Genomic DNA, 21,442 nt, shown 5'->3' with positions numbered 1-21,442 from the left:
AATAACACACAATACCATTCACTTATTGTTCATTGATATGCAAATCATAGACTAGTGTGCAACACACACACACAGTAGCCTACACACACAGTTGGGGTTGCAGGACCCTCTGCCATGACCTTCAAATGGGCTGAGAGAGAATTCTTCTCTCCTGGTGTCTGAGGGGGCGAGAGATCACATGTGCATCCGTGTCATGCGCTCCTACAGGCTGAGGATCCCACTCCGCCTGGCCACTGACCGCCATGTGCATGGGACCCTTACTGTCTCTGAACACAAAAAGCTAACTAGGGTCAGCTCAACCACAGGCTCACAGGGGGCAGAACCAAGGTAAACAACTCATATATCTGACAGTGTGCATCCACACACTCTTTGTAAGTTAAATGGGTTGTGAATGCTGTGCATAACATTTCAGCATTTTAAAAGTATTTTCTTCTTCTGACTTTGTCCATTGATTTTAATGTAGGCTATCTATCTATCCATTTTCATTTTTATTCACTTTATTGTGTAAAAAGGTTCTTTAGTTTATTAAAGTGTTATTAACACTAAAAGTGGTTATTTTAAGAACGAGATATGTCACATGCATCGTGTTGTGAATGTGCATCAAAGACTGACACGGAAAAGAAGAATTGTTGAATAAAGTCACTATTTTTGTTTTCTTTGCACACAAAAAGTCTTTTCCTAGAGCCACTGATGTCACATGGACTATTTTAAGGATGTCCTTACTACCTTACTACCTTTCTGGGCCTTGAATGTGTCAGTTGTGTTGCTGTTTATGCAACTAATAAATGCTGGGTTAAATACAACCCAGCAATGGGTAAAATATGGACTAACCGATTGGGTTGTTTTTGACCCAGCGGTTGGGTTACTGCCTAGAAGCTTGGGTTAAACATTTAACCCAAATGTTGGTTGAAAACAACCCAAACAACCCAAACAACCCAATTTTTTAGAGTGCAGGGTCAGAAATCTCTCAGATATTGTCAAAAATATCTTAATTTGTGTTTAAATTCCTTTAACTGAAAATTGAGTGTTTAATCTTGTCATTTGACATTATTGATACACTATTTTGATATTGGAAAGTTGCTTTGACACAATCTGTATTGTTAAAAGCGCTATATAAATAAAAGTGACTTGACTTCCGAAGATGAACAATGGTCTTATGGGTGAGTAATTAATTTTTATTTTTGAAATTTTCATTTTTGGGTGAATTATCCTTTTAAAGGTTGGAAACATAGATGCCAGTTAAGAACCTTTACAGTATGTTTAAGAGTGTTTGAAACTTAAAATGGTTCTAATCTGGCATCGCTGCAAAACCCACTTTTGGAACCTTCATCTTTTTTTTTCTCTATGCTTGACGAACACTTTAATAAACTCTAATAATCTAATCTCTTTCTTCTGAAGAAAGAGAAGATTTATACTCCTCACAAAACAAACTCTGAAAGATACCAGGTGTAAATAATTTTATCATATATACCAGATGACAACATTTGGAGGTCCAGCTTTGTGTATTTACAGAGCAGATTAGAGAAAAGCCACAGGAGATTATTATGTAAGCATTTATTCATTACCCATGGAAATATGTTTTATGATACAGACTTTAATATTTCATAGTGTATGTATGTGGATTCTGCCTTGGGCCAATCATGTTCAGAATGGGCAGAGATATTTTATTTCTCCCAACTGCAAACCGATGGGCTTCCTGGGGGTAACCGTATCCAAACCTCAGAGGGACTGGAACAGATCAAACAACAGGGATGTCCCTCCTGCAGCTGCCGTCTCTCCAAACAGCACTGCTCCTGTAAGCAGAGTGTGCTCACTCAGTAAATATCTCCTGCCTCTCTGTGCTGTTGTGACTCCAGATTGCTCTGCTTCCACCACATCAAAGGCACTTTTGTCATGGCATAATGGAGTGATTGTGTGCGTGTGCATGTTGTTTTTAGGGTGGGCTGCTTTTGCATCACAACAAAAATATATAAAAAGAAAGATTATATGCACTTGTTACCGACACAAAGAAACACCCCAAAACACAAGTATGCTGTTTTGAGATCTCAAACATCTGCTCAAACGACTTAAAGCGCCCTCCAAGAAAGGCTTCAGTTTCTCTACTGCTAATCAGATAAAGTTATGTAGTTGTTAAATTAATGTAGAATTACAATTCATAGGTCTCACTCTAAGAGATCCGAAAGAAAGCAAGTGATCAGATGCCTTCTGAAGAAGTCAGAGGAAGTGCCCTAAGGTTGATTTCAATCTGAGTCATCCTATTCATTGCAGGACAGAGTGAATGTACGAGATTAACTTTTCATCCTTGAAACCATACATCAGTGAATTTAAAGCCAAGGCATTTTAGAAGTATTTTGTTCCTGTATGTATTAATCATCGAACCGTGTTTAGCTAAAGATCTGAATGAGGAAATCAATACAGTATTTTTTCAGACTTTTTAAAGGATGGCATATGAAAGGAAAAAGCTGTAGGAAACTATTGCTTAGGGGAAAAAAACATTCACTGTTGACATGAATAGTTCTGGGTGCACCAAATGAGGACACAGATTGCGCTTTTAGATAAAAAAAAAAAATTTTCAGTCAGATTTCAATTTTATTCAAAGGAAGGAGACAAATGCCTCATGACCCATCGTGTACTTAGAGCAACCCAGCAGAGCCAATCTCCAAATATGATGGTGTTGTAAATAACTGCCCTGCCCAGTTACTACTCTGCTCTTCTGCCATTGTAAGGGCACCAAATGTATGCTTGGCACAGTTCACATGTCACCATGGTTACTGAGACTCAGGAGTGGCACATAGGCATAGGACAAAAAGCTCAGTGGTACAATTGGTGGTCCAGTGCCACTTGGATACCCTGGCATGCAGCCCAGAGAGGGAGTAGAGAGGTATGTGGGCTACTACTGTAAGAATGGGGAGGCACCCAGGCAGCAGCCTGAAATCTATGGGAATCTCTCCACAGTACATTGAAGGTCTGCATGATTTTGGTTTATTTTCCTGGACTTCTAAAAAAGTTTTAGTGTGAACTATTGTTGTGGCTGAAAATATGATTGAATAATTTTTCTTGTTGGCTTTAATGATATCCTGCTCTCTCCCGTCTTTTCCCCCCTGGGAACAAACAATTTCTTGTTATCATTTATACTAACATTTCCTCGTTCAGAAGTTGAAACATATTTGAAGTTTATGGGAAACACTTTCCAAGAAACAACAGACATTTCATTTTATATTACAGTTAGTGTCAGTCTTCAAATCTGATTGGCTGAGCAGCCTTCCAAGATGCTGGGATTTTTCATTGTTTGCTTTTGCCGTTTTGCTCGTCTGTGTTTGTATTAATTGATTAGGCCTATCATTAGGTTTCTGCAGGATAGATGGTGGAGCAATTAGGGTCTCTCAGCAAACTTCCAAGGGGCCATTCCAGGATGACTTAAATGTAAATTAAATAGTAATTTAAGACATAGTTATTTAAAATAATGTAACTCTAATCTATAAAGTTAAAATGCTTAAAATCAAGATCTAAACTAAAATCATATTTCTTCCCCCTTATTTCTTCTGGAATCATAAAGTTTTAACAAATTAGTTAATTTAATGTGTGAACACTCCTAGTTTCTGGAGCCTTTCAGGCAAAATTTGTTTCGATTTTCGATTTCTGATGACAGTGATTCAGTCAGGAATGAAACACTTCTGCATGTTGCTTGAAAACAAATGGTTAATTCCGCTGTGGCTTCCTTTGGAACATTTGTCATTGACTGAGCAAAAATTAACACAGGAACTCAAATATCGTCTACTCTAAATGTAAAGGTGCGGTGCGGTCACATTTAACATTGCTATTGGCAAATTGCAGGCGAATGCAGTAATTTCATTAGAAATCGTTTGGGAATTTTACGTAAGGGTAAAAAAAAAAAATGTCCCATTTAGGGTACTTCGACCTGTTCACACGGATCGACATAAACGCTGCATCATGCATGGCAGGCCAGTAGTTGGTGATGTCACTTTGTAAAGTACATCAAAAAGTTTTCAGTTTTTGGTTAAAAATAGTCTCACATAAACACCCCCCTAGATTTTGCAATAGGATCAAGAGAAAGACAATACTATTGAGGATAGACAATGGATTTTTGGCCCACAAAATTTTGTTAATGTGACCAATGACTTGCTCAGTCGTGTCAGTTCCGAAAATCACCTGCATAGTGAAGTTAATATGGGACCCTGGACCACAAAACCAGTCATAAGTGTCAATTTTTCGAAATTGAGATTTCTACATCATCTGAAAGCTGAATATATAAGTTTTCCATTGATGCATGGTTTGTTAGGATAGGACAATATTTGTCTGAGATACAACTATTTGAAAATCTGGAATCTGAGGGTGCAAAAAAAAATCTTAAATACTGAGAAAATCACCTTTAAAGTTGTCTAAATGAAGTTCTTAGCTATGCATATTACTGATCAAAAATTAAGTCGAGACATATTTACGGTAGGAAATTCACTAAATATCTTCATGGAACATGATCTTTACTTAACATCCTAATGATTTTTGGCATAAAATAAAAATGGATAATTTTGACCCATACAATGTATTTTTGGCTATTGCTACAAATATACCCCAGCGACTTCAGACTGGTTTTGTGGTCCAGGGTCACATATTTGGAACAAAAGAACTCACATGATATTGCTTTGCTAGTTTCTTTGTCTTTTTCCCCTGCCAATGTCAGTTTTACATTAAAAAAAAAAAAAAAAAAAGGCATTCAAAGACTTGCTCATAAGTGTGATCGTTTGTTGCTTCCTATTGGCCTAAAGATGTAACCTGAAGAAAGGGCAACTGAGAATCCTCAAATTAGAAGCACATGGAGGACCTATTTTAAAGTAGGTATCTATGGAGAATTGGCTTGCCTTTCATTTATTTATGAACTCTTGAGTTAAACTTTTAGAGTGAGAGAAATCCTCTTCTCGTTCATTACACATTCTGATCACATTGGCATTGAAAAACACAGAAGACCAACTCTTAATGTTGCATTTAAGAAGAAAAGTGAGAGTAAGTGTAGACTGTAAGGAGACGATAGCAGAGTGGGAGTGGCTGATAGCAGCAGTTCTGTCTCCTCCTCAAGGCAAACCACTCATTAGACACACAAAACCGGCTGTGTCCAGCCCTTCCCATTAACAATATACACAGCTCAGTGGAGATCCAACCTCAAAGGGATTCTACCTCCTCGATGACCTGTCCATCAATAATAGACCCACTACAGTTGCATAAATCTACATAGACCAAAACGCATCCGTTTTAAGATATGTTTGCATAGAAATGCATCACATTCAAGAAAGACCAAAGATGCCATTGATTTAACCAATAATACGGCCCTATTGTCGCTGTATAGTGGGGAAGAGGAGGGCAGTGGTCAAAAAGAGAGGGAGCTCTTAAGATAATGAGCATAAAAGTGGATTTTAAATGCTCGTAAATGGCTGCATGCTAGAGACAGAAGGGACCCGTCCAATGCGGCTGACCACCGTGCCATCACGAACGTCCCATAAATGGAAGCGTTGTTAGCCAGCGGGAGGGAAACCCTTTTCCCAGAGTACACTTATCTACATTTGGACTCTCTGCTGAATGTCATTAACATACTGCTCCTAACAAGAACTGTGAAGAGCATAGTAAGACTTAACCTGATGAATATTCATCAACTGGTATATGGAGAGGGATTTGGGGGTGTGGGTCTAAGGGAAGAGAAGGATGGCAGAACGAGAGAACAGAAGGACAGAGGCAGGAAGAAAAATGGTGAGGAGGGAAGGGATGAGATTGAGGTAAAGAAGGATTGTTGTACAATAGATAACAGTGAATGCAAAATTTGGACACAAAATAGAGTTTTAAAGGATGCTAACAGAAGAAACATGGATTGATAAAAAGATTGAGTGGAAGAAAATGGCTAAAAATGATTCCCTTCCAGTCAAATTTGAATATCAGTTTGTGTGTAATCTTTAACATCCTATGCAGATAAGCAAGTACACTACTGTTCAAAAGTTTGGGGTTAGTAAAAATAAATAAATGCTTTTGATTTTTCTGTCCATCGAAGAAACCTGAAATATATTTTTTTCCATAAAAATATTAAGCAACACCATCGATAATGTTTAAATCAGCATATCAGAATAATTTCTGTAGGATCACGTGACATTGAAGACTAGAGTAATGGCTACTTCAGATTCACCATCACAGGAATAAATTAGCCAGCTATTTAAGCTGTAACAATATTATAGTTTTTAAGCATTTTTAATAAAATAAATGAAGCCTCTGTGAACAAGTGACTTTTTTGAACAGTGGTGTACATTTAACATTCTGATAAGGCCTTTTCAGATTTCAGTCCCACTGGAGGACAGAGAATGACAGAGCACACTGACGTCACCTGTAGTTTAGTGACAGTGTATTAAAGAGAGTGAGGATAACGGTGTGAGAGTACTTGACAATCGGCACTAGACATTGGGAAGTGACTGGCATGTCACTCTTTCCTCTCTTCAGGATAACTCCTCAGCCTGTGTCTCGCTTAATAAAACTTGCCTTCTGTCCTGCAGAAGACATGAAAACTCATCCATGCTTTAAAAATGTGAAAACAGATGTCATGACTGAGCGTGTACAAATACTTATTAAACTGATTAACAGATGTCATGTGAATGCAACAGGGGATTTCTTCGTCAACAGACTCACCAACTACTTTATAAGGTACACCTTGCTGGGCATGGCATAGATTCACACATTCCTCAGATATTTTGGTCCATACTGATACGACAGCATCTGGTAGTTGCTGCAGACCCACTGGCTACATGATGTCTCCCATTCCACCACGTCCCAAAGGTGCTCTATTGGATTGGGATCTGGCGACTGTGGAAGCCATCCGAGTATATACATTGTCATGGTCAAGAAGCCAGTTTGAGATGATTTGAGCTTTGTGACCATGGCATGTCGTCCTGCTGGAACTAAACATCACAAGATGGGTACACTATGGGCTATGCTGTAGCCCAGGGGTCACCAAACTTGATCCTGGAGGGCCTGTGTCCTGTGGAGTTTAGCTTCAACTTACCTCAACAGACCTCCCTGGAAGTTTCGAGTATACCTAGTAAGACATTGATTAGCTGCGTCAGGTGCGTTTGATTAGGGTTGGAGCTAACCTCTGCAGGACCGTGTCTGGTGACCCCTGCTGTAGCCCATCGGCTTCAAGGTTTGGTGTGTGTTCAGAGATGCTGTTCTGTAGTCCTTGGTTGTAACGAGTGGTTATTTGAGCTATGTTGCCTTTCTATCAGCTTGAACAAGTCTTGTTATTGTCCTCTGACATCAACAAGGCATTTTCACCCACAGAACTGCCGCTTGCTTTTTCTGACCATTCTCTGTAAATCCAAGAGATGGTTGACTGTGAAAATCCCAGTAGATCAGTAGTTTCTGAAATACTCAGATAAACCTGTCTGGCACCAACAACCATGCCACATTCAAAGTCACTTAAATCACTTTTCTTCTGATGCTCGGTTTGAACTTCAGCAGACCATCTTGACCATGTCTAAATGCACTGAGTTGCTGCCATGTGATTGACCGATTAGATATTTGCATTAACAAGCAGATGAACTGGTGTACCTAATAAAGTGGGCATTTATTGTATGCAGTGGTTAACAAATGCAGAGCCCTCTACAGACAATACTACCAAAATGCACCTAATAACAAACCCCTCAATAAAAGAACTACATATTACCTGTATGTTTTTAGATTTGGCTTTAGAAGGCAGCAGACACTGCCTAAATGACAGTTTAGCATAATAATGTAGAATGATTTTTTATTTAGTAATAAGCATATTGCTTATGTGGTCATTGTATTATACCTGTTGTAAACAATGTCTGAAAGATTTAAATGTAAAAACAGTTACGGAGACGTATACTTAAATACTACTTTAGGATTAAGGAACAGAAAAAAATGAATTCAGCTGTTTGTAAATACTTAAAGAATTACAAGTTTCACATTTCTGCATTTAAATCTTAGAAAACAGGGCCCCATTCACTTCAACAGCAAGTATTTCAAGTTACCTTGATATTGCTTTTTTTGTTGAATCTGGAATTCAATCTGAATTATCTTTTGTAACAATTAATTACAAATGCTGTTGATTAAGCTTAACCCGTACTGAACTCAAAAACATTCCTTCAACATAACATGCGTTCTTTAGCATTAGTATCTAATTATTTCAAATAAAATGCAGACCTGAAATACTTTGACACAGAAAAGGTTGTGGTAAAGTTAAATCAGATCACTCTCTTTGGCAATAAAAGTATTTGTTTAATTTATTATTATTATTTTTTTTTTTTTTGTAAGTGCTTGGGCAGTACAGCAGAAGCATTTTTTAAATGCTAAAAGGGGCTATAATCAACTGGGTACAGTACATACATTAGCAAAACATATTCTCTCAGGGATCCACCAAGAAGCACAAGACCAAGACAGAGTTCAAAACAATAATATAAAGATGGAAAAGATATATAAATAACTCCGTTATAACTAAAACCACATTTCAAAAGTATTCCTTCTTTTTCAAGACAAAAGAGAACATGAAGCAGGTTAGATATCAACAGTTTCACCATGCTGGATACTCGCACACTGTCATCTTGGCATAAAAAACCCTGAGTAACCTATGAGATCAAGTCACAAAATAAATTAATTCAGTCAACTTTGGGACGCGATGTTGTATCTTGAGGATGTGATCACAGGATGTGACTTTCAAGACGTGTAATCATCTGCAGTTCACTCAGAATTCAGTGACCATTGGCAGTGGACCTTTGCCCAATCGTTTTTGAATACTATCTAAATTGAGCAATTCCAGCATTATGGATATAACGTATATTGAAATATATGTTTAAAAAACATGAGACTACATCAACTGAGCATACTTATATAGTGGAGTGCAGAGATTTATTTAGTATTTTAAATTACGATCTTCAAGAGAAAGTCAAATGAAGATGGAAATGTTACATATTTATATTGCAAAGAGGCCGGATATGATTAAACACAATTACTTGATGCCTGCAAGATATCGCTGATACATTAGTTGGACTGGCTAGCTAGCTAGCCCATTCCATCAATAAATAAGTGCATAAACATGCAGTTTTGTTCAAAAAATACATAAATAGATATACTGTGTAAAAAATGGTTATGCCCATGACACAGAACACTTCAAAAGTGAGAAGAGAAACAATTTGTTAAATACAAACAACCTTGACAAAGGTTAGATGTGCGCAGGAAGTTAGAATACAATCCCATTTATTTTATTCAGGCTTGAAATTTCACCTGTTTGAATGTGAAGACAATGCTTGCAAGATCGTTTCAAACCCGCAAGTCAGCATTTTTTTATTTTTTGGCTATGCAATGACATATCTGAAGTCATTATGTCTGTACATGTTTAAATCATGAATTAAAAAATAGTTTTACATTTATTTATGTATATATCTACATTCTGAAGGCCAACTGTAATCTGGAATTGCCCAATTTATCTATAGTGTTGTTCTATAGCAACTTAATTTTAAAAGTAAGCAAATTTTGTACGATAAAAAAAAAAAAAAAAAAAACTAGTTTACCAATGTACTGCATCATCATGTTTTGTTTTGTTGGACGGTGTGCTCATCAGAGAATGTACGCCGCACTACAGGGCTGATTCTAGGTCAGCTGATGGGGTTTGACAGTGGCAGGAGTGAGTGATCCAAACTACTGTTGTTTGCATTCTGCAGGCTGAGGATCCCCGGTCTGAAAAAAACATAAAAGATAGAGATGGGGAAAGGAAGAGAGAACTTTTTTTTATTCAAACGCTGCTACAGTATCTGCAACTGCAGGAGGAGTGCAGGAGAAAGAGGAAGATATATCTTCATCACAGAAGAGTGGCTCATGAAAGCACATTTACACTGACGTATCTCTAGGCCTTTGTAGCACAAACAATGTGAATGCAGTCATTAATTAAGATAAAAGCGTCAGGGTATCTAAAGTGAATCACCACTCTTTTGTACTGCAGATACATCATCACTAAATGCGAGAAAGTGTCTTTCACCACAGCCTGATCCACCGAAAGAAAATGTGCTATGTCTGAAAAAGTCGCTTTGCATGATGAAGGGGTCATATCACGACGAACCAAATCTCACTTCAACTTTTGAGAAAAAAGAAAAAGTAATTTTCAGAATTCAGAGCTTCTTATCAAGTGCAAACAGATCATTTATTGAAGTAATAAGCTGCTAAAAAAAGATCGTTCTGAAATCCTACAGTTTCTGACATTTTAAACACCAAATATTAAAGGGATACTCCACTCCAAAATGAAAATTTTGTCATTAATCGCTTATCCCCATGTCGTTCCAAACCCGTAAAAGCTTCATTCGTCTTCGGAACACAATTTAATATATTTTAGATGAAAACCGGGAGGCTTGTGACTGTCCCATTGACTGCATAATAAATTGCACTGTCAAGGTCCATAAAAGTATGAAAGATGTCGTCAAAAAAGTCCATCTGCCATCAGACGTGCAATCTGAATTTTATGATGCGACGAGAACACTTTTTGTGCACAAAAAAAACTTTATTCAACTTTTTCTGCTCCTCAGTGACAATTCCTGCAAGCGCGTTCCTGAGTTCACTAGCAGAGCACGATGCAAGCATGCCTCGGATGACGCAGCACGTAAATGCCGTTTACAGTGTACGCTGGCCTCGACGTGAGTAGGTCACGGCGTATACGTCCTGCGTCATCTGAGGCGTGCTTGAGTCGCGCACAAAAAGTGTTCTCGTTGCATCATAAAATTCAGGTTTGCACGTCTGATGGCAGATGGACTTTTTTGACAACATCTTTCACACTTTTATGGACCTTGACAGTGCAATTTACTATGCAGTCAATGGGACAGTCACAAGCCTCCCGGTTTTCATCTAAAATATATTTCATTGTGTTCCGAAGACGAATGAAGCTTTTACGAGTTTGGAAAGACATGGGGATAAGCGATTAATGACAAAATTTTCATTTTGGGGTGGAGTATCCCTTTAACATATCCAATTCAATTCAGATTTATTTGTATAGCACTTTTCATGATACACATCGTTGCAAAGCAGCTTCTTACATGACTAACCAAAAACTTGAACATCCAGTCACTATGAAGAATTAAAGAATGTACACTACCAAGATAATGTATTCAAGATAATGCTAATTTAATGTTATGTGCACCAAGTCTGCATTTATTTGATAAATAAAAATTAAAAAATCAGTAAAACTGTAAATTTTTATTAGCTCTTTCTATTTTAATATTTTGAAATGTAAATTATTCCTGTGATGGCAAAGCTGAATTTACTGTAGTCATTACTCCAGTCTTTAGTGTCACTAGGCATGGGCCGGTATGAGATTCTGACGGTATGATAACCTTAGATAAAAATATCACGGTATCACGGTATTGCGATTATAGCTCTAAAATGTGTTATTTTTAAATGTCTGGGTAAAAAACAACAACGTTTTTTTCCACTGAACACAATACATTTTATTTTTAAGAAACATATAGAATATTTTGGAATGGTAAACATGTCAGGCTAAATAATTAATATAAATAATTGAATTCTTGTTAATTAAATTACGTGCAGTCACTTAAGTGAGCCTAAACCTGCAGCTCAACAATAATCAGAACATAAATTATTTTCTGCAAAAAAAAAAAAAAAATCCTTCTAAATGAAAAAAAAATTGAAAATGCAGTCACTTAACCTAAACCTATAGCTCAATAATCAAAAACATAAATCAAAACAATTTCTGTAAAAAAAAAAAAAAAAAAAAATGCAGTCATTAAACCTGCAGCTCAACAAGGTTTTTGGAGATATGCTCACTTTCTACACATTCATCTTTCAGTCCAAGTTATGAGCGGTGAGGTACAAAGATGTGTGCACATACACATAAGGAGAGCGCGCGATTGTGTCTCACACACACACACACACACACACGGTCTCTCTCCGTATAATACTCAAACAGTGGCAAAGACACCTGACCAAGCAGTTTGTTTCTCTTTTAAATGACGTGATTTTGAACAGATGTAAACAATGGCAGGAGGCTTAAAATTATAGACGTGATAACAGCTAAATTTATTGTACCAAATCGCAGAAACGTAGTACTTTAGTCTGCTATTCCCGCTCTGTGAAGTAACGTGAGGGAGGAAACTAGTTGACCTTAGCTAGTTAATTAGGTATGTTATCTGCCTCGGTAGCAAGCAAAATAGTATTTATTTCAACACGGAAACAACCGGCGAATGGGTCTCTGTCTTGATCGAGGGTGAAAGAGGGAGAAATGAAGACGACACAGATATATCGTTTGTGTACGACCTGGAAGTATTTATTTAGCGATCGGCGCCAAAACGGCATCTGTACGGAACACCGTTGTGTACGGAACATGATTGGTCTACGTTACCCGAGAAATTCCCAGACAGCAGACTTCGCCTTTTTCGACGGGGAAAAAGTTCCAGGGATTCACCTCATGCGGCCATCATCCTACACACACACAGGTTACTCTCACACTGACCGCTGTCCGGAGGAGGAGTCGTGTGACTCGTTACGCTCTTCACTGCTCACAACTGAGGGAGTCCTGCACTTTCCGTCTTTGACGACACGTAAAAAAACTGCGCATACCGCAGGAACGGTATAACAGAAAATTTGAGTGGTTTTGAAACCGTGAATTTTCCAAACCGCGGTATACCTTGAAACCGGTTATCGTCCCATGCCTAAGTGTCCTTGCTGAACAAATTTTAAAAAAAAAAATAGTGTATGATATGATCCCTTTAATATTAGATATAAGACAAGAAACCCCAATACTGAAGCACTCCAGGATCAGGCTCTAATGTCAGTGTAGACCTCAAGTCTTCCATGTCAGTGCATGGTGGTATAGTCACCTTGAATAGGTGGATGTAAAGTTATAGCAAGATATTATGTATTCAAAAGGGGATGCCGCATATCTGAGCTGGAAAAGTACTTGACCTACTAAATACCATCAATAACTATTAAGCAAAATACATTAAGCAAAATGGATGGAAGGACCTTGTCCAAAATTCTCTAACTAATACAGCAGCTGTGATTCTATCCTCTTTTCTGTTACAGTCCTGTACTGAGATTTTGGGCAAGGCCTTAATGATATGGCTTAGTATAATGTCACAGGGGCGCTGTAGGGATGGGATAGCAGACACAAAGAGAGGGATGAGGCCCGAGAGTGATGTGTGAAGGCAAAGGTTAGAATGGACTCATGACATTTCTTTCTTACCTAGAAATGTATGAGGTGAGAATGACTTATGCCTGTCACTAGGGCAGAACAGCAGGTAGAGAACAACCACAATAATTATTAATCATCAAACATGCAAATAAACCACAAACATTCATCCAAAGAAAAAAAAAAAAAAAGACAAAATTAAGTTACAGAGACTTTGAAACGCTGAACAAAGAGACAATGAAGTAATTCCTTTTTACATTTCAGTTCAAGTTAAGATCTAAATCCACACTGACCTTGGAATCTCCCTCCTCTTCATCATCTTCATCCTCCTCATCTTGCTCCTATTTCACACAAAACAGAGAGCTAGTCTACATAATATCATGTAACATCACTGATTTCAACTGTAAATTTCCATAAAACACGGATTCCTCAATTTATTTTCAAAATGTATGAAGTGAACTCACCTCCTCTTCACCCTCATCCAGTTCCTCCTCTTCAAACTGCATCAAACAGACACAAACGAAAATAACTGCAGCTATTCTGTTAAACCATAGATATCATAAGGCTAGAAACAGTCAAGAAATACGTACACTTTCATCATCCTCCAGGGCTTCTCCTGTGAAATACAAAACTGCTCTCGGAACGATTCTTTCCCTGAAGAAATGACCGATTTCAAAGTCTGTGGCTAAAGTGAACTCTGAATCCTCATCCTGTTGAACACAAAAAAAGTGAGCACAACTTTGTCTGATTATTTCTGATTATTTCTACTTCTCTTTCAAAACTTTCAAAGTAAACTAACCACTCATGTCTTTCAGAAGAAATAATGTTGGATAACATCTTATTTTTCTGACGGTGAAACAGTGAAATATCAGGCCAACTAATTGCCTAGCTATAACCGAGTTAAAACCAGAAAGAATAAAGAAACAAAATACTCACCAACTCTTTATCTGGTGAAACTAAAAGAAAAGAAATATTTGTGACTTCATGCAAAAGAGTAGGCCTACAATATGAAAACACTTAAATGAGAGAACTAATATTAAAGAACCATAATTATCATGACACACTATGCCACTCGTGCTTCCTCTGCCTTGCAGTGCACCTGATGATTTCCCAGTGTGCAATTCAACCTACTGGTCTCATTCTCCTGTTATTAGCATTTACGAAAGTTCACACGCACATCTTGTTGCATACCTTTAATAGGGTTGAAAAAGTTGAAAAAGGAGTCATTGGGCACTTGTTTGGTGATGACCCTCGCTGTCCCTCTGCCTTTGTGCTTCTGTTTCTTCTTGATCGTTTTTACCGTCACATCTTTGCCTTTGTGCCAATCAATTTCACACCTGCCAAAAGAAGAGACGAATAATAAAAAAGTGTGAAAATCTGCTGACAATCCGAGCAGGTATTGTTTGAGAAGTGCTCACCCCTCACAGTCGATGATTTCTGGTCCCTCAAATGAAAACGGATCCTCTGCATCTGGCTCCGACTTCATTTTGTATACTTTTGTGAGGACTGTGTTGGTGAAGTATTCATTGGGTTCAAAATGGAACTCTAATGTGAAGCTCTGTGTTAGAAAAAGGAATAATGACTAAAAAAAATCAGTTCACTTTAAATTCAACATAAAACCTTCAAATGCTGTCCTTACCATGGGCTGATCAGGACCAGAAAATGTCACTTTAATATCTTGAAGATGTTTAAGTATTGGTTCATCATGCTCCTGTTGAGAAAGAGAGCATTATGGACAGAACAGGTTTTCTTTCAAATGTTCTGGTAAATATGTGGTATTTGAACATTATCCTGTATTTTTATGAAACTGTATTCATAATATTTTAATAAATATAAGTCTATTCACACATTCACATAATATAGTTGCATATTGTCTGTACAAGGTTACAGGGTAAAAGAAAGCATTTAACCATTACTCGGAAAAGAATAGCGAAGTCTACAGAGGAGAAGGTCTCTGTTGAATATCTAATGTTCTGCTGGTTCACCTGCAGCATATCACTCAACATGTCCACACTCCGGAATATGGTGAGCCAAAACTCTGGAATTCCTTTGGGTTTCTCCTCATTAGCATCTTCTGTCTTTTCCTCTATAGCAGCTTTTTTCTTCAGATCTTCCTGAAAAAGAAAGGTTTGCCTCAGACTGCTGCTCTTCTGTCTGATTTCAATGCGAGTGGACAGATGATACTCACTGCTAATGCTGCTTCCTCCTCATGGTCACTCTGCCATTCACACTCCTCATCAGTTGGTTCCACTTCTCCAGAGACAATGTTTCTTCTCTGGAAACACACAAAAAGCTCACTTGTGAAAGAGTATTATATTACCCATCCAGACAAATGAGAGGAGTGCTCACATTGAGCTCAGGAAATTTTCTGTGCTTTGGAGCCATACTGAAACCTACAGTGCTGTGAAAAGTTTTTTGTCCCCTTCCTGTTGTATTTTTTTTTTTTTTTTTTTTTACTTTTTTTGCATATTTGTCACATTAAAAGATTCAGATCATCAAACTAATTTTAATATTACACAAAGATAATGCCAGTAAATCTATCTAAAGATAAGCCACGATCTAAAGACATTCAAGAACAGACAAGAAACAAAATAGTTGATATGTATTAGTCTGGAAAGGGTTATAAAGCCATTTCTAAGGCTTTGGGACTCCAGCGAACCATGGTCAGAGCCATTATCCACAAATGGAGAAAACTTGGAACAGTGGTGAACCTTCCCAGGAGTGGCCGGCCTATCAAAATTACTCCAAGAGCGCAACGACAACTCATCCAGGAGGTCATAAAAGAACCCAGAACAACATCTAAAGAACTGCAGGCCTCACTTGCCTCAATTAAGGTCAGTGTTCATGATTCAACAATAAGAAAGAGACTGGGCAAAAACGACATCCATGGGAGAGTTCCAAAGCAAAAGCCATTGCTGACCAAAAAGAACACAAAGGCTCGTCTCACATTTGCCAAAAAATATCTTGATTATCCCCAAGACTTTTGGGCAAATATTCTGTGGACTGATGCGACAAAAGTTGAACTTTTTGGAAGGTGTGTGTCCCGTTACACCTGGCGTAAAACCAACACAGCATTTCATAAAAAGAACATCATACCAGCAGTCAAACATGGTGGTGGTAGTGTGAAGGTCTGGGGCTGCTTTGCAGCTTCAGAACCTGGATGACTTGCCATAACTGATGGAACAATGAATTCTGCACTCTATCAGAAAATCCTGAAGGAGAATGTCCGGCCGTCAGTTTGTGACCTTGGGTTATGCAGCAGGACAATGATCCCAAACACACCAGCAAGTCCACCTCTGAATGGCTCAAGAAAAACAAAAGTAATGTTTTGGAGTGGCCAAGTCAAATCCAATTGAAATGCTGTGGCATGACCTTAAACAGTCCATTCATGCTCGAAAACCCTCCAATGTGGCTGAATTAAAACAATTCTGCAAAGAAGAGTGGGCCAAAATTCATCCACTGCGATGTGAAAGACTCATTGCCAATTATTGCAAATGCTTGACTGCAGTTGTTGCTGCCAAGGGTGGCAAAACCAGTTATTAAATGTAGGGGGCAATTACTTTTTCACGTAGGGCCAGGCAGGTTTGGACAGCTTTTTCTCCTTAATAAATGAAATGATTATTTCAAAACTGCATTTTGTATTTACTCTGAATATCTTTGTGTAATATTAAAATTTGTTTGATGATCTGAATCATTTAAGTGTGACAAATACGCAAAAAATAAAAAAACAGGAAGGGGCAAAAACCTTTTCACGGCGCTGTACAGAACATTGAGGAACAGATGCTGCACACAGTACAAATGATGTTTAACTAAATGGGAAGAATTTCAAGCACTATATTTTTTTTCCAGATCTTTTAAATTCTAAAAGGTAAATATATAAATAAAAATATAAATACAAAGTATGCAATGGCTGTGGCATCTTTAAGTATGAGAACACTAACAAAGACTTTCAGTGCACATAAGAGCACATAAACATCTTATACAATTCTTATTAAAAGACGCTATAGCTACAAGAGAAAAAAACATTTCATTTAATCCCAATTTAACAGTAGTACTCTTGGGGTTTTGTCATAAAGTTTTAATTACTTTATTTAGTTTGCACAAGTATCTCTCTTTCTTTTGTGTTGCAGCCCTGTGTAGGTTGGCAAATGTATTGCTCATAATCTTTTTTCACTCTCAGGGACTTTCTAAAACTATTAAATCAAAGTATGCATTCTCCTAGTTTGGATGAAGTCTCTTTAAGAGTGCATGACTTCTGAATTCCCTGAATTTTCTCTTCACTTGCTTTCCCCACCATTTACCTGAGAGCTCTTTTTATGGAAAATCCAAGGTCTACTTTAGACAGACACAATGCAGCCTCATCTTTCATTTCATACTTGGGCCCATCTTCAGTGGGTCTGTCAACACTACATTAGCTGCAAGATCTGAGATCAAAATAGTTCAAAATTTTGGGGTTGGTAAGATTTTTTTAATGGGGTTTTAATAAATTCTCACCAAGGCTACATTTATTTGATCAAGAATACAGCACAATACTGTGAAATTTATTAAAATTTAAAATTTTCTATTTCAATCTATTTTGTTGTTATTAATACATGGTATTTATTCCTGTGATAGCAAAGCTGAATTTTCAGCAGTCTTCAGTGTCACATGATCCTTATCCTAAAGAGCATTTATTTAAAATAGAAATCTTTTGTAACAAATGTCTCAATGGTCACTTTTGAAAACTTTAATGTGTCATTTCTGAATAAAAATATAAATTAAAACTGCAGCATATGTAAATATATAAAGCATATAAGATTATAATGCTAAGATAAATACATAGCCACACACACACACACACACACACAAACCCAACTCACTTTGTCAAATAACGGCTGATAAAGAGCGCTATACTTTCTCTCCAGCTCATGCACCTCCTTGTAAAACTTGGCTTCAATGTGTGTGCTGTTAACCTGAAGATTCTTTAAGGCATTGACTCTTCTTTTCACAGACTTTGGTAAGCTGCAAAGAAGTTGGGAGAGAAAGAGAAGAAAAAAATTGTGTGAGCAGATGGGTGTCCGGTACTGTACAGCTGGACCAGTGCATTTCCCTGCTCTCTGGGGTCAACAGATGGGTTTGAAGTAAGAGCATGAGATACAAGATCCCTGTTCATATCACATCGCAAAATGTGCTTAACCTCTGATAACTCGAGTCACACGCTTCATGCGAAAAGCAAAGATGTTATTATAAAGTGTGCGCTGCAATCACTGAATCTGTTTTAGTTGGTTCAAAAATAAAAGTGGCTTGCTAGGCAGCACCCTTTCCACAAGCCTTATGTTTGGTCTTGCAGTGTTCACGCACAAATGGATCATTGCTGTTTTGTGCATAATTGTTGTCTGTGTCATCGTTTTCATGACCACTACAACTACAGCCAAACTCAGAGAGCGAATTAGCCTTCACGGGTGAGTGACCTCTCTCTGGGCATCGTCAAGCTGACACACACAAAGATATACACAAATACACACCATTAGGACTGACTTCTATGTTGTAACCTAACATGCAGAAACAGATTTTAGGTTGCAGGCAGATGGTCTGACTAGAGTTTTTCCCCCTTAAATGGACGGTTATATTACACCGGCAAGGTTGTCTCTCTACGTAACATAAGGAACAATAAAAATGCAATGTCCAGTTTTAAAATTCCACACAGGAAATATGAGACATATCCACTTAGGAAATAGTTTTCAAAAGGTAGGAAACAATAAAAACATGACAATGACCATGCCATGACCAGAAATAAATGAGGTACAAAATTTATGTTTGCCCTGTTAGTCTCTTTGTTTCCAAGGTATTAGTTTGGTTTGTAAGAGAAATTTGCTTCATCTTTCAAATATTTCATCTTGCTTACCTGTCCATGATGGAAGCACTATGTGAGACACTGTCTACTTTGTCCTGAAGAGCTGCCAATGCTTGTGGGTTCTGCATCGCCTGGTCGCTCACCTTACCTAAAAATAACATGCCATCACCAGCATAAAAAAAAAAAAAAATCGATGGCAAAATCAATGCTATTTATGACTATCAACTCTCAAAGAACGTTTATACTGCACACAGTTCTTTCCACAAACAGACATCCATCCTAAAGGAAGCATAAAATCATGTTCAGCACGGTAAAACAGCACAATTGTTTCAACATTTTTTGTTTCGCCTTTGATATGGCTCTACGTAGGTTTGTGAGATTGCACAAATCTCTCAAAAGAACCTATGAGACAATCTTTTCCATTAAATCATTGACAGCAGTGATGTGCTGAAGCTTCATAAAACTTTTACACTGAAACATTATACTGGCTTTTGTTCGAGAAGCACCCTGAATCAAAAAAATAATTTACAAGACAATTTAAGTAACACATAAAATCATGTTCTCTGGCAGCTCATAAATGTGTCAGCATTTCAAAAGCTATACAGACTGTACAAGGAATAGCTCGTGTGAAAAATGCAAGGTGGCTTGTCAAAGACAATACCAGGAATTTATACTTTCTATACCTTTGGCTTCATTGTCAGCATCCATCTTGATACCACAGCTCAAATATTCTGTGAAAAACACAAAACGTACAACTTTAGCTTATCTAAAAGAACTTTTATTTTTTTCCCTACTGGTAAAGACAAAGTTACATACATTAATTAGCTTGAAATTTCAATCATATTTATTGAAAACAAAACGCATTCATATTAAAAACATGATGCTTTGCGCAACTAAAATGACAGTGTATTGAACCTAAACCTAAACTACCACAATGCAGAGTCAGAAGTTAATAATTTAATTAGGGAGAATAATTGCCCCCCAACCTTAATTTTTTTTTAACCATAAAAACCAACGTCGAATAAAAAAATATTTTTTATTTGAATCAATTCATTGAAATAACTGGTACTTTAATGACATTGTTAGTAGTGCTTGCTTTATATTTGAGTTGATTTTATTATTATTATTTTCAAATCAAAATACACAAGTTAGACATTTAACATGGTAATTCCATAGTTACTGTTGTATCATTATTATATTACTTAAATAAATATTACTATTATACTACAAAAATAAAACATGTAACTTAGTATTAGAGCCCAATAATAACAATAATTACAGGAATTCTAATAAAGAATAACGAATAATAATAAAGTACCGAAAGATTTTGAAAACTTCTTAGCTTGAAAAAAATCCCAAATGCATGTTTTATTAATTTACTCTTATGGGGTAAACTTTGCTTTCCATATTAAATGCTGGTAAGGCAAAGTCAATCATTCCTTATTTCCAAGAATCGATACGTTTCTAATGTTTAGCAAGCAGCACAACTGCAAAGATAAAAATCAGCAGCTCAAAGTAAAGGTACAAACAGATGTGTTTATGTTGACGCCCATCAGAGATTCACTCTCGCTAGCAGCTAACACGCTAAACTAGCCACATCCAGATCATAACAGATTAAATCAGATCTCATAATCTCCGCAACCACCAGTTTAGCACAGGTGATGGAGGGGGTCATAACAGCGACAGAGGACAGACACTGGAAGATCTCCAAACCAACACCGAAGAAGGGTGAAGTGTAAATGTCACAGGCCAGCAGGCTAACAGACCCTCACAAAACACACTCCGGGTATGAGCTTTGACTATTTCTGCTGCGGTTATCAAGTTATATGGTAATTGTTTGTTAACTGGCCTATAAACTGTATCAATTTGGAGCAGTCACTCGCAACTTTATCAAAACAAAGATGACATGCAGTGAGAGCACAAGCAGCACACTAGTATCATACATTTACAGCCACGGAAAAATAACCCAGTCTGCTTGACGTAAACTATACATTCATAATATGTATTCCAAGGTAAAATGCAAAGTATAAAGTAATATTTTATTTAGGGAGATTGCTTTTCTTACCTGAATCAGCGGGTGTTGTTCAGCTGATGGACTCGGCAGTAAAGCTGAAGCGCATTGGTCCAATAATACTCCGCCGGGTTGAATGGTTCTTTGGCATGTATTGTTCAAAAGAACCGATTCTCTGAAATGACTCGGACATCAGCGATTTTTTTTGTTTTTTTACGCCCTAATGGGCCCTGACATCAGTGAGTAGCATACTACTACATGCTCTAAAACATTCCAATAAAGCTGTTTAGGCTATTTTAATGTGTGTCTTAAATTGTCTTTATTTGTTGCAACCAAGAATAGTATACACATAATAATTTAGAACATATATTATTTGTATTTACATTAAAATAAATATAATTTT

General features: G+C 37.3%; 1 protein-coding gene across 5 annotated transcripts; it reads right to left on the bottom strand.

The window, feature by feature from the left end:
* Positions 1-1,553: 1,553 nt before the first annotated feature.
* nap1l4b (nucleosome assembly protein 1-like 4b) lies at positions 1,554-21,162 on the bottom strand. 5 transcript variants are annotated; one of them, XR_009271928.1, is made up of 15 exons: positions 21,094-21,162; positions 19,712-19,759; positions 19,080-19,176; positions 18,055-18,196; positions 15,384-15,470; positions 15,181-15,309; positions 14,835-14,906; positions 14,614-14,753; positions 14,387-14,532; positions 14,132-14,151; positions 13,786-13,905; positions 13,660-13,695; positions 13,489-13,536; positions 9,576-9,741; positions 1,668-1,793 (listed from the first exon to the last, which is right to left on the bottom strand). XR_009271928.1 is itself a non-coding variant. In XM_058780914.1 (15 exons), the coding sequence occupies exons 2-14, from the start codon at positions 19,734-19,736 to the stop codon at positions 13,285-13,287; spliced, it is 1,065 nt and encodes a 354-aa protein (XP_058636897.1). In that variant the 5' UTR covers positions 19,737-19,759; positions 21,094-21,162; the 3' UTR covers positions 7,652-9,741; positions 13,250-13,284. The 5 variants fall into 5 exon arrangements, 3 of the variants coding, with proteins under 3 accessions (XP_058636895.1, XP_058636897.1, XP_058636896.1); XR_009271927.1 differs by lacking the exon at positions 1,668-1,793 and adding an exon at positions 7,651-8,633; XM_058780914.1 differs by lacking the exon at positions 1,668-1,793 and adding an exon at positions 13,250-13,287 and having other exon boundaries at positions 7,652-9,741.
* Positions 21,163-21,442: the final 280 nt, after the last annotated feature.

The sequence above is a fragment of the Onychostoma macrolepis genome, chromosome 07 (genome assembly GCF_012432095.1).
Source record: "Onychostoma macrolepis isolate SWU-2019 chromosome 07, ASM1243209v1, whole genome shotgun sequence".
Taxonomy (NCBI): Eukaryota; Metazoa; Chordata; class Actinopteri; order Cypriniformes; family Cyprinidae; genus Onychostoma; species Onychostoma macrolepis.
This window is presented reverse-complemented; position numbering and strand designations above follow the sequence as displayed.

Bases quoted from the DNA above. Each gene is read 5' to 3' on its own strand.
- nap1l4b (XM_058780912.1), bottom strand. From the start codon at position 19,736: ATGGATGCTGACAATGAAGCCAAAG. The intron at 13,537-13,659 runs GTGAGTTCACTT...TGTGTGAAATAG, and splicing joins TGGATGAGGGTGAAGAGGAG to GAGCAAGATGAGGAGGATGA. The intron at 1,794-13,488 runs GTCAGTGTGGAT...CTCTGCTTACAG, and splicing joins AAGAGGAGGGAGATTCCAAG to GAGCAGTGCTGTTTGGAGAG.